We start from the raw sequence: 14170 nt of genomic DNA on the forward strand, positions 1-14170 counted from the left end.
ACGGCAGCATTGTCCAGTGCGCACGAGCCCTGAGCCATGAGCCGGACCGACACTCCATCTAACTGAGAAGATGAGATCGATGATCGAGATTTTCAAGAGCCTCTTCTCCAGTTCTTCGTACTTCACACATCCTTTGGGTCTTCCCGCTTCATCAACAGAACAGGACACCGCCGAGGCTATTATGGACTAAATTTAATTCGCTAATGAGAGATCTCTTTGTTTTGCTGTTCTTGTCTGTATGTCTGTGTGTGTGTGTGTGTGTGTGTGTGTGTGTATGTGTGTGTTTGTGTTTTGTGTTTGTCTGTATGTGAACAAGGTTTAGTCCGCATGCTTGGTAATGATATAAGGTGTCCTGTGTGTTATTTTATGAGGTAAAGGGTCGTAGCAATATTGTTGTTTAAATGCTAATAATGACAACAAGGGTAATAGTACAAAAAGAGGATGACAATAACGACAACCGCGATGAAGATTATGACGACCACAGTGAGGATGAATGATGATAATGAGATAATATTGGTGGTAATGATGATGATGACGACGACGACGACGACGATGATGATGATGATGATGATAATGATGAGGAGGAGGAAAGAGAAAATGGTTATAATAATGACAACAGCAGATAACGACGATGTAAAGGATAAAAATTAAAATTAAGATTTATGGTGGTTATACTCATATCATGAAGTAATTGTAATAATGACGATAATAGCAATAATGGTGGCTGTGCTGATACTGGCGATATAGGTAGTGAAACACAAAATTAAACTTTCATTTTTAGCAAAGTCAACTTATTGCTTTGGCTAGAAGCTCTTTTAACAAAAGTTACATTCAATGTCTATTGAAAACAAAATAAAAGTATAATAGTTCGCCATAATCAACCATGACGAAGTATACGAATCGGGATCTTCTGGTGGTGTATGGAAACCAGTTTTATTTGACATCAACACAGACTTATCATGAAATTGACATTAATAGTACATGGTAGCACATAGGAATATAATGTTAATGAATTCTTCATCTCTTTCTAATAGTCATTTTTATCACTCGGCAAAGCAATTTCGCTCAGGGATTATTTTTTAAACTCTACTCATCCTTCTATCCCCCATCGTCGTCTCATTCTCCTCTACTCAAACGTATCCTTTTCTCGCTCCTGCTTCTTTTCTTTCTGTCTCCTTCTTCTTCTTCTTCTTCTTCTTCTTCTTCTTCTTCTTCTTCTTCTTCTTCTTCTGTTCCTCATCCTTCATCCTTTTCGATTACATACCATTTTTTCATCATTGCCTTCCGTTGTTCTTAACCCTTTCCTCTTCTTCACCGCCCAATGCCAATGATTTTATAAATATATAAATTCAACTGTATATTGTCTTTATCTGGCCCATTTTGTTCTCTTTCTGTTACTTTTCATATTATTAACAATATAATCTTGGGTCATTTTCAACGTTTCTTAACTGCTTCCAAATTAATTTTGAAGATCAAAAAGTGAACGGAAGAACTATACCGGTTTATGTAACTTAAAACAAACAGAAGGAAATGGTTGCTACCCTTTAGATACGACACACGTCTAAGGACAAGAGTTTTCTATAAGATGTGGGAACCCGTGTTATCCAATACTGTTGGGAAAATAGAGGACCATAAACAAAAAAATCATCGAATCAAGCCAGGATCCAAGCCCGTCGCTTTGTTTGTAAGCCTGATGCTCTATCAATTGGGTTATCGAAGCCCTTATTAGTTTACAAAGGAAGGTATACTTCTTACAGGAATGAATGGAAGGGTTTAGGGCCAGCGTCTCTCATTTCAAGATTGATTGATATCATGATTAGAGGATTAGGCTTGAGAATGAAATATCTGATAGGTCGGGAAAGATAAAATCCACTAAGGAAAAAAAAAAAACTACGTATATGCGAGAATGTTTCACATAGTTGTAGGGCGACGATACATATATGCAGGTCTGACATTCGAACCCGCTTATAGGCCTAGTTTAACATTGTTGTAATGAAGAATATTTTGCGTCATTTTTTGATATTTCCTTTACAACAATGAGGACATAAGGCATTGGGTTATCAGACCTGCAAATAAGTGCACGTCGTTGTGAGCCATTTGTTTACGATTATTATTTTTCTATACTCCTATCGCGGTATTGAGAAAAGTAGACACACAAAAAACCCTAGTATTTATAATATCATAACCCACACAAACAAATGAATGTGTGCCATAGTAAAGGAAAATTAATAGTAACATTTTAGGCATTTTAACCAGTTAACTTCAGAAAGACGCGTCTTTTAAAATTTGGCCAGAGAACTTGTCCTTCGAATATCAATATCGATTAAAATGACCATCGCGAGGTCCCAGGTTTGAGAGATTTTACCAAGATGAGGGTAATTGAAATCGAGTTTTCTGGACAAATATCTAAATACGCTAAATCTTTCTAAAGTACGTCAGTTAACTGGTTAAATATTACAGATTTTGATCATTTTATTTTTTAATTTATCTTTTTTATTTCAGAAACAATGATACGGTATATACAAGATGGAAACAACAATAGATACAAACACTATTATGGTGTGATGCGACTATTATTCATAATTGAGAGCACCACAATACTGCCGTTCTCTGAAAAAAAACCCCAAAAAACACATTTTAACCATTTTCGCTAGAACCCTCGCGCTTCATATTAATTAGCATTGACCGATTGACATGACCCTCATTTTGAAAAAAAAAACCCAATCCTGGAACTTCAAAATGACCCTCGACTTGGTTTATTTATTTATTTTGTTTGTGTTTCTTTTCAAGATAAGGATGATTTCAATCGACCGATATTTGAGGGACGAGTTTTCTGACCAACGATTATGAATTGTGTTTCTTTTCCAGAGTACATCAGAACAATACAATTGGATTGGAGTTCTCCAAAATGGAATTTTTTGTTCATTTCTTTAGTTTAAACCATCCAAGTTTTTTTCTACATTTCAATTTTTATAAAATAGGTTTGAGATTATTTAGATAGATCTTTGTTAAAAATATGGGACAATCGATTTGGATGAAGACAAAAAAACATCATCAAACATCAGCAGATCATCAGCGTTCGTAATGAGGGATTAAAAACGGCATCATAACCTGAAAACGGAACGGTTCATATCCTTGACAACTCGTTAATTGGTTCTAGGGTTGTGTTCAGGTGGGATAAAGGAATCGAAGAGTATTCAATCGTTTTCCGACACAAGTCAGAGAGTTTCAATAACCTACGCAGTTGTTTCTTCTTCTTCTTCTTCTTCTTCTTCTTCTTCTTCTTCTTCTTCTTCTTCTTCTTCTTCTTCTTCTTATTATTATTATTATTATTATTATTATTATTATTATTATTATTTTATTATTATTGTTATTGTTATTGTTATTGTTATTATTATTATTATTATTATTATTATTATTATTATTATTATTATTATTATTATTATTATTATTATTATTCTCAATCAGTCAATTAACCGATAGATTGATTGATTGATTGATTGATTAATTGATTTAATTTTTTGGCAAATATTTGACATTTCGATGTACAAAAATGAACATTTAGAGCAATAATATCACATTGAATGAATTTTTGCAGTGATGATATAGCAAGTAAGTTTTCATAATTTTTATGTCAATCTAGAGAAGGTGATTTCCCAACAATTAGCTGCTATACAACAGTAATATGTGAGAGTTGTTTCGAACTTTTCTACGATGCCAGAATGAACAATTGTGTGTAAATAACCAAATGACAATCTACGAAACATTTGGATTGTCTTACAAATTATTGTTTCACTCGATCGTCTTGTAGAGTTAAGTGTTTGTTTTTTGTTGGATTTTATGTTATTGTTTGTTTTTCTTCGTTTCTTTTATGATTAAAAAATTTTTCCTCTCTAACCTCTAATTACTCATAACTTCAGGCAGAAACAATGATGTATGCTTCACTCTTTTGTTTAATGTTTATAATTATCTTTAAGATGTATTGTTGCGCTAAATGAGATTCTAAAAACGATTTTGAGAAAATCAAAGAAATGTTATTTTATAACATGTTATGATAGATACTTTTATATTGATTTTGCTGTGCTACCCCGCAGCCGTACCGATTATTATCAACATAGAATGAGTGATTCAAATAAGAGTTGTCTTCATTGTAGACAAATTCAAATCGTTTAGTCTTTGCATCCCCTTTCTGAATTGGACCAGAATCACGAACGAGGATCTAGCTCTGAAACCTCAATTTGTTCGAAATGGCTGTCGATTGTGTAGGATTATTTCCAGAGTGCTGGACACGTTTCACTCAGTTGTATCCGTGTTTCGTATTCAGTCATCCATTTCGCAGGCGAAAACAGCGGAGCTATGGTTGACCGATTTGAGACGAGGCCTGAGCATTAGGGCTTGCTCTAGGGTTTAGTTCTTTTTAGTACAACTCGAGCAAAACGAAAGTGGGAGAGGCCTGGGTCGAGCCAATTTTTTCCAATTTTTCAAGCTGCGTGCAAGGATATTGTCCCCTCAGATACTTGTTGTTTGACTAGAGCAATATTTGTCTCTGGTTACGAAGTCCAAAAGATTTAATGATAAATACACGGTTCATGCTCAAGAAAGATACAGTCATCAATGAAACATTAATCCGTTATTGCAAGCCAGACATGTGATATTTCTTAATGGTTTGTCAAGAGGTGTATGTTAATCATATAATCGCTTTTATCTTTATGGTTTTTGTATAAATAACGAAACAACGAGACAGTGAACGTCGGGTGTGACGTAATAATACTAATATTAATCTCAACGTCAAGCCTCTTATATTATTAGGGGAAGGCTTGAACAGTAATAACATGACATAGACAAAGGGAATCGAGATTTTGCAGCACAAGTCATGGAATTAACAATAACAATATTAACAAGAAATAACTTCAACAAACTGAAATCAAGTGGCAGAAATAGTGTTATGAAAATTCTATTCATTTCATTTCTTTGAAACGGAATTTTATTAGGTCAGTATTACTGGGGATCTTTTTCTGGAACTTTCCTATACTGGTTGAGACAATCCAATCATAATTTAAATGAGTACAACAATAATCCATTTCAAATCAATTCACTTTCAAGTTCCAGCAAGAGAGGAGTCCGTCGTCGTAACAGCAAGACTAGCTCCATGGTCAACTGGAGATTTTTCCTGTCTTGATAATGGGGTGCCAGTTATCTGTGGCTCTGTGTGGATGTTCCATGATCTCGTACCAGTGTTCTAACTGTTCACCGTGACTGTACCAGCCCAGGTCAACCTGGAAGGATAATATTGTTATAGTGATTATATAAATAGTTGCAGAGATGTAAACCTCATGAGTTTGTATTTTGTAAGGACAAAATGATCATTTCCAAGAAAAAAATTAAAATAAATGTAATCCAGTAAAATAGAACCGTTCACAGTGCTACGGTACTATATTTAAAATTATTTTTGAATGTTTCGTATTTTTTATATTGATGAACACCATTGTGTTGTGATAAGGTGGCATTGGTAACTGGCTGGTTAAAATGTCTCAATATTTGTAAAAGTCTCAACGTCGACTGGCTTTTTTTTGTCAGAATTATATCAAATGATGAAGAGACTCGCTTAAATGGAATAGATTTTTTATGTTAATCACAATGATAGGAGTAAAAAAGTCCTTCATGTCAGAACCAAAGGGTCCCTGGACCAGGTGTTTATCCTGGTCACTGCGTGCTGCAGCGCTGGTTTTGTAAGTTGGAAATTCTATAATTTGACAAATGTTTTGTAGTAATAAATAACCTAAATTTGCATTTGAATTATGAATCATGTTAAAGGGAAAGTGGCAGTTCCTTGTCGTTACCGGGTTGCATCGCACACAGCTATCCAAATCACTATTGAGTTTGTTTTTGTGGGGTTTTTTTGTTTGTTTTTGTTTTTTCTTTGTTTTCTTTTTAGGGAGGGAGTATATACATACAACACACACAAACACATACACACATACACAATATATATATATATATATATATATATATATATATATATATATATATATATATATATATAATTGCTAAATCAAATATAGAAATGGATTGTTTTTAAAAAAATTGTAATTTAGACGTCAGCTGATTTTTAAAAGTCGAACTCTGGATATATCTAATGTTACTTTTGCAAAATCTTATGTGATTCTGTGGATTTTCTAATGTTTATTGTTACCTTCTACCAATACCCCCTCGTCCCCAGTGATCTGTTTCAACACTGGTGTATTTAAAGCGTAAAGAGCGACCTGACTACCCATTGTTCAGCCATTAGCCTGTTAATGGTAGAAAAGCCATTGCTTTTAATTAAATTGAGATGTTTTCCCCCATGCTTTGAGAGTTTGGTTCCATTCCCCCCATTTTCTGTCTTTATCTATAGATAGTATGAACTTGATGTCACTCATGTCTTTGTTATTGCTTTTTGTCATCCGCGTTTATGAGTACTTTTCACTAAACTGTATTAGCTAGTTTAATTTAATTGATTTAAACGTTCAAGGTTACACATAGTTTTGTGTGTTGGTCCGTTATACTTCCGGATGGCAATGTTGTGAGCTTCTTAACCAAGCGCATACTGTCTATACGGAACTTGACATCCAAACAGCGACTTCGATAATAAATAAAATATCTTAAAGAAAAACTTTAAAGAAACAGTTAGACAATCTAACAAGCAATCATAAAACTTTAAACTTGATTTGAGGTATGTAATCCTATTCGCAAAACGATCTTCATTCTCAAAGCATCCGTAAACGACCGAACATGAGAAAGGTTTAGGTACCTGGACGTACATAAGTTCTGCATATTAGCCACCCAGCTATTTACTAAACCAGTATGATTCCCGGTTTGTTAAACGTAAATTAAAAGTTCCCATTTACCTTTTAATACGGATATGGTCTTTAACAAAGTTTTTTTTCCTTCAGATATCACCTAGACCAAGGTACTAAAACGATGAAGTTCGTTAAAAAAGAAAAAAAGAGCAAGGCTTACAATGATCACACAGCCTAAGTGGATGCTTTCTAAATTCGTGATTAAATATTAGAGTAAATGGTCTTTCTTTAAGAATTACGTCGCCTTTTTATATAGGTTTTCCATTTACAGGCGATGGGAGTTGGAGTTACCACTTCATAACATGATTATACCGAGTCTAGAAAGACGGACCAGTGTTAACACGATAAATCATTCCACTTTTTCTTTACCAGTACCAAGAGACATTGTGGAGTTATTGAGTATTTAAGCACTGAAAGGAGTTAATTGAGTTATTGTCCGACGAATCAGTCTATTTTGCCGTACTCTCTCAAAACACATTAAGCGCATTTTGGCTGGAAATCTTTTATCCTAAATATCGATTGATTCAGAAGATCCACAACTGTCAGAAAGTCTCGTTGTTAAACATTATTGAAGTCTCTCAGATTTGAGCCCTTAAAGAAGTTGGAATGCCGTTTTGAATCAATCGACGTTTGGAATAAAAGTTGAAAAAGGGAAAAAAATGTTTTGTCAGATAGCTTTGGCAGTATTGACAACCTAACTCTGACCATCCTTGTTTTCTCTTTTTGTTTGAATGTTTATTGTCAATTAGCTGTAATCTAACGCTTGAATGAAAAATTTAAAAATATATCCTTTTATTTTGCAATCGATAACAGACAATTTAATTATTCTCACAAATTATCCAACAGAGTGTAATATCTACACATTAGTAAAACGAAGAATACCCTAGCCATTGCTCCAATGTCAATAAATGAACAAATCACCCATTAAGTCATTCAGCTGGCTTCATATTAGATACTGAATCGAATGTTCTCTTGAAATCTCTGGTAATAAAACAATTGATTAGTTACATAACGATACTATTCTATTCATTTTGACATTGCAATGGTTGGATCAGAACGTTGCAAATTATTCGTTACGTTTTAATGTTCTTGTTTGATAACCACGATTAAACCCGTCACGTATTGATAGTTCATCCGATTTCCGTTTTCGGGTCATTTCTTTTTCCCTTTTTAAAAATCTATCTTTTATCTGGATATTGGGCATACTTCAGACCCAAATGGTTTCAAATCAGCATTGTTAAACACACACAGATTAAAATTATTGATGTGTATCATACCTCGGAAAGTTCTTTATTTCTTACAACGCACCAAACCTTTGTTTAGGTTTTCCAACCAACACTACAATACTCTACTTGATTATGAAGTTTACATTAAAGAAGTTATACCATTTATTTTTGCTATGGTTGATTAGACGAGGTAAAAGAGGAAATAAATATAATCTAATTTATACCTCTGTAGTTAGTGAATCAACAAAAATAGCGATTAAATCTTTCTAGAATAATTTTTTACGGCACTAAAAACTAAGTCCGATTTTTTAAGTAGGAAAATTACCCAACATTTGTAATAAATCCTCGATTCAAACTTTATTGCGCAACGATGGTTGTGATTGAAGCCGTTAAAGTGAACGTTGAAACAATATTATGTATGGTGTGGAAGGCAAAATGTGACCGGACAACTGATGCTATTAGCGCGTTTCGTACAAATAAAACCTCGTAACATCCGTCAGCTGAAAACAACGTACAAACTCAAAATAATGTGTAACCTTTAACGTTTATAGTCTGATGAATACAATGAGAACTACTCATAAAAAGCTGGCTAAAAATGATAAGAAACAGCTAAGTGGCGTCAATATCGTTCTGTCTATAAACAGGCAATCATGGTATATATAGTGTTTGGGATTTCACCAAAATCTATTTTTTGAGTGTGAAGATCCGAAATCAAGGTGTGGGTTGGACGTGTTTATAAAACGATTAATCCAATCATTATCTCGATTTGTAATGTTTTTGTAATATTCTGTGATTTGAGTACGATATGCTCCATTAGTGAATTGTCTTAAATAAACTTTGGAGGAATGGGAGTTCTACAATTTTCCCAGAGAACGTACACTTGTCATGGAACTTTACTATTTTGAGTCATGATCTTCGTGTCTTTTATTTGATCTTTCTTCTAGAACAGATGTATTGTAGAAAAATGTTCACCTTGGTGCATGAATGAAATATTATATATGTATATACATTATTATTATTATTATTATTATTATTATTATTATTATTATTATTATTATTATTATTATTATTATTATTATTATTATTATCATTATTATTATTATATATTATTATTATCATTATTATTATTATTATTATTATTATTATTATTATTATTATTATTATTATTATTATTATCATTATTATTATTATTATCATCATCATATTATTATTATTATTATTATTATTATTATTATTATTATTATTATTATATTATTATTATTATTCATTATTATTATTATCATTATTATTATTATTATTATTATTATTATCATTATTATTATTATTATTATGGGTTTCTCTACTCTTTACTTGATTTCAGAAACTTTATTATGAAAAGAGCAATGACAAATTTGTCCAATTAGATTAAAATTTCCTTAATTTAAAAAGTGTAGAAGTTGTATGTCTTTAACAATAATCATATCCGTTTGGTCGAAACGGAAACGTTGGTCGTTTGGTCGAAACCTGTCATTGGACTTAATGACTACGAACATCTACGCATTACTCCAGATAGCATTGTTATTTCATGATAAAAACAAAAGGCAACCCATTTCATTATGTCGATCTTCTTCGTCCTTGGGCTATCTGTAGAACTATGTACTATTCTGAAACCTTTATAAATCAAGGCACCGAGTTGGTTTATACCTTACATTACATAAAAACTTATTTTTTACAGCCCCTCCACAATTCTATATCGAATACTGATAAAAGTACCCATGATGACAATAAGAGGGTGGGTGGGAGTTCGGGACTATTTACATTAAAGAACACGAATAAAAGCCGAGCAATTATTGCTGTGTTGTATGTGTCATTACAGACTGCGAACTTGTGTCCAGATATCTAAAACGAGGTAATTATTTCTTTTTAAAAAGAGAGAGGAGCCTGCTGTGTGAAGAGGACATGCGACATCGATGAAGTCCTGTCATCTCAAAATGGCCAGTAATGACGTCATCACAGTGTCGACCAACCCATAAATCCGTTTGCTTTTCTATAATAATATTCTTTAGTATAGTAACAACAGAGGAAGAGGGAGAGGAGGGGAGAGATGGAGTTGTGTTGTGGTCGTCGTCGTCGTCGGTGAGAAAACGGGACAGGGTAGGTGTGGGGAAATCTGATTGAGATCGATGGTTACGTTGCCTTATTTGTTTAGAAAGAGGCTTGTTAACCAGTTAACTGCCGGACTCTGGAAAAACTCGTATTGAAAAATTTGGCCAGAAAACTCATCCGTCAAATACCGATCGATTTAAATGATCCTCATCATGGCAAAAAGTCTCAAACCCGCGACTTTGCGAAGTACCAGGCTTGGGAATTTTTGTCAAGACGAGGGTCGTTTTAAATCGATCTAAATTTGAAGGACGATTTTTCTCTTCAAATGTTTAAACATGCGTTTTTCCAGAATCCGTCAGTTAACTGGTTAAGCTAGAAAGAAAGAAAAATGAAAATGAAAGTAGAGAGGATGTGCGTCACTAGCTTTTGTTTGGGGCAGGATTAGAGGGGATCTGGAAGAAGAAAAACATCCATCATAATATAGCAATCTAAATCCAGTGGCGGTGGTGGTGGTGGTCGTCGTCGTAGTTAGGGGTTTTCATTCGCCTCTACTGTTATTTAGTATTTAATTGCATGGTGTTTTGACGAGTTGGGGCAAGGCGGGGGGGGGGGGGGCTTATTCTTATCCAGTAATATAAATCTGCTGGTGGATATAGGTAGTCTTGTTTTTGTTCTTTTACATCATTCAGGTCCTGCCCAGAAAATCCGAACGCTGCCGGTGCTTTCTTTCAAAACAGAAAGATTTGAAGAGTTGTGAAAATAAATGTTAAGATATGACGAAATGGATGTCACGTATCTAAATACATTTCCTTCATTCATCTCATGGGAATTTTGTTTTAAGGTCTGCTCAGAAAAAAAATATATGCATATAAATATAAATAAATATATATATATATATATATATATATATATATATATATATATATATATATATATATATAAATTATGCCTTTTAGGCCACGATATCATAAGATACCGTCGCCTTGGCATTCCACGAAGGAATATAGATAACTCATCAAACAAGATGTCTGATGTCTACAGGAATCACCCATGTTGTCCAAGTGAGCAAATTGGGGGTTAATAATCTTGCTCAAGAAAAAAAAAACGAAAGTGCCTGAAGCGGGGCTCGAACCCGGGTCATCCGGGTTACAGTACAATGCCTTAACCACTCGGCCACCCCCCCCCCCCCCATATATATATATATAAATATGCCTTATCCCTGTGCCACATTGCCAGCTTCCTCCTTTTTCTACGTATGAGACATCTTTATAAGATCTTAAAATTGTCTCAATAAAAAAGTAGTATTTCAGCTAAATAATTTGTCTCCTACTCAAGCATAGCAACTTTGTCAATTGTCACTTTAATTTGGTAGGGTTATTTCTTATTGAATTACAATCATGGAAATGACTGGCATTGATATATTTTCCTTTCTTCGTTACTTTAGTATTTGCCCTTGAGCATTACGCTGTCGGCATGGATGTTAAAATAATTTCTGTATATCTGTGGCTGTTGGGCGTGGTCAACAATAGAGGTCACGACCTAATCTCCTTGTCGTTCCAAACAATGTATCAACAACATCCAACATAAATCAAAGGCTTAGATAAATCGATGGATACTAGAGAATCTCATGATTCAATGCTAAAGGCGTTGAAACCCTCGGTGGATTTCGTCAGATGGTTTTATTGACGCAGAAGCAACCTTGATATTGAATAAGCTTATTGGGAAAATAGAGGATATATAAATCGTTGGTTGTTTATCTTCCTTTTTAATCGTAATTTTATTTTTTTAAGGGGTGCAGCGCGACTCAGCGGTACGGTCTTTGCTTCATACCCGAAAGGTACCAAGTTCGATCACCCGCAGCTGCGCTGTGTGGCCTTGAGCAAGTCACCTCGCCCTAGCTCAATTTGCAGCGCTGCACTGCGGCTGAGGCATGGGTTATTCCAGTCTTCCCTTGGAATAGACCCTGGAGACAAATCTCCCCTATGGGATGAATAAAAGGAATTTTATTTTTTAAGCACTCTTAAGCCACCAAGAAAGGAAAACACTGAAAACATTGATTATTACCTGTCCTATTTTATGAACTCCTGTCATCATGTCCTTGTGCAACACGTGGAACACAAACACGTGACCCAAAAGTTTAGGATTCTCTCGATTGACCTCAAAGACGACCTGGTGATGCCATACGGGGTCCTGTGTATTTTGGCGGACTTTACATTTGTTCTTGCTCTCACGTATACCATTGACGTACATTTCAACCTTCACATATGGATCTGAAAATAAAATTAAAAAATCAATTTTAAAAAACTTGATACACGGATCAAGAAATAAAACTAACAGCTTCGGAAGAGAACAAACTACCAAACACGCGCTGCAAACACGGATCAAAACCCTTCTTTAACTAAAAAAAAACAATAAAAATGTAAATACACCACTTAAAAAAAACCCAGATAGATGGCAGAGAAATATTTCTCGTAGGGTCCCCGGTTTGAGAGTTTTTGCCAAGATGAGAGTCATTTAAATTGATCGATATTTGAAGGACGAGTTTTCTGGCCAAATTTTAAAATACATGTTTTCCAGAGTACGCCAATTGACTGATTAATATATCTACTCAGAACAATGCCAAATGTTTTGCAATCTGTCAAAATGATCCGGTGCTCTTGGAATTCAAACTTAAACTTTTATATGGCGTAATATCCACTAAACGTGCTCAAAGCGATTTACAAATGGTCCCTGACCAACATCAACTCGTAACATGTAGAACGAGGCATGAAGCCTGTTTGACGATAATATAAATTTTTTTCCGGACAGACAACGGCCAGGTATTCATTTTACACCTGGGCACGGTGAGAGAATGGGAGTAAAGAGGCTTTTCCAAGGACTCAACTATGCGCCGCACGAGGCTCGAACCCTGGACCATCCGATCCGAAAGCGAGTGTCACAAGACCACATAGCCGCACACATTTATTAAAGGAAAACAATAGTTGATGTTACGAACTGTGTATACCATAATATCGGGTATACGTATAAAGTTGACTGGAGATCCTGTGTTTGGGTGGAACTTTTTGAGAAGTGTGAGATTGAACACAACATTACATTTCTCTTAGGCTTAAATTGTCATAAAATTGTCCCATATATAATTTTTTCATTGTCGTTTGTTGATTTCTCCTATCTAGTTTTAATTGTAGACCAACTCATTTTAACAAAGTCAGCGCTGTTATTGCTATACATAGTATCCATAATTCCAGGTAAATCAGACTTAACCGTGAATGGTTAATTGTGTTGAATTAAGGACAGGACATAATGGCATGTTTTTACCCCGATTATTACATATCACTCAATTCATGATAATCTTTTTATTCTTTTCAACGCAAGTGGTACTCGTATAAATGGTTTCATTTTGAAATTGTATATAGAAAATGGAAGCAAAAACAAACAAACTAACAACATAAAATCCTTTTAAAACAACCCATTGATGAATATAAACATTTCCAACCTTCGTCTCTGTGACATTTCCTTTTAGATAGTAGGATCCTTTTCATCTTTTCAAATTTGTTGTTTAAAAAATCGGAAATGGAATAATAAAGAACAAAACAAATATTTATTGAAATGAACTGACATATGAAGGAAATTATACTGGATGAATACTTTATGGTATTGCGTCTAATGATATTATTGAAAGAACGATTGTAAATCAGCCATTGTGACTGGAGGGTAGTTTGAAAACCGGTAGAAACCTTGAGTAATATAATACTTTAAAGCCCAAAATCAATGCTTGACACTTGTTTGCACAGAACTTTGGTCAACATAATAACCAATGAACAATGCCGTTTCATTGTGTATTAATTATTTGTTTTAAAATTTCCATTTTACCAGGGGGAAATGTAAGACAATGAATGAAAAAAAGAAAGGGATGGAGGAGATATGCAACCCGAAAATGCAATCCCATGCCCAAACAATTTTCGATGCAAATGATCTTTATTTTCAGCAAATAGCTTTCAGATACTAATATCTTAGGATTTA

General features: G+C 34.2%; 1 protein-coding gene across 2 annotated transcripts in view; it reads right to left on the reverse strand.

Moving 5' to 3' along the window:
• Positions 1 to 3820: 3820 nt before the first annotated feature.
• The window catches only part of LOC144960355 (uncharacterized), a 196496-nt gene continuing 186146 nt past the window's right edge, over positions 3821 to 14170 (reverse strand). For both annotated transcript variants that reach the window (XM_078893439.1, XM_078893446.1), the window contains exons 12-13: positions 12215 to 12420; positions 3821 to 5276 (exon numbers count right to left, since the gene is read on the reverse strand). In XM_078893439.1, the coding sequence (XP_078749565.1) occupies positions 5154 to 5276; positions 12215 to 12420 (329 nt within the window). In that variant the 3' untranslated portion in view covers positions 3821 to 5153. The remainder of the gene's footprint in view (positions 5277 to 12214; positions 12421 to 14170) is intronic.

This window comes from Berghia stephanieae, chromosome 1 (assembly GCF_034508935.2).
Source record: "Berghia stephanieae isolate SIO BIC M18660-M18661 chromosome 1, UCSD_Bste_1.3, whole genome shotgun sequence".
In the NCBI taxonomy this organism is placed as follows: Eukaryota; Metazoa; Mollusca; class Gastropoda; order Nudibranchia; family Aeolidiidae; genus Berghia; species Berghia stephanieae.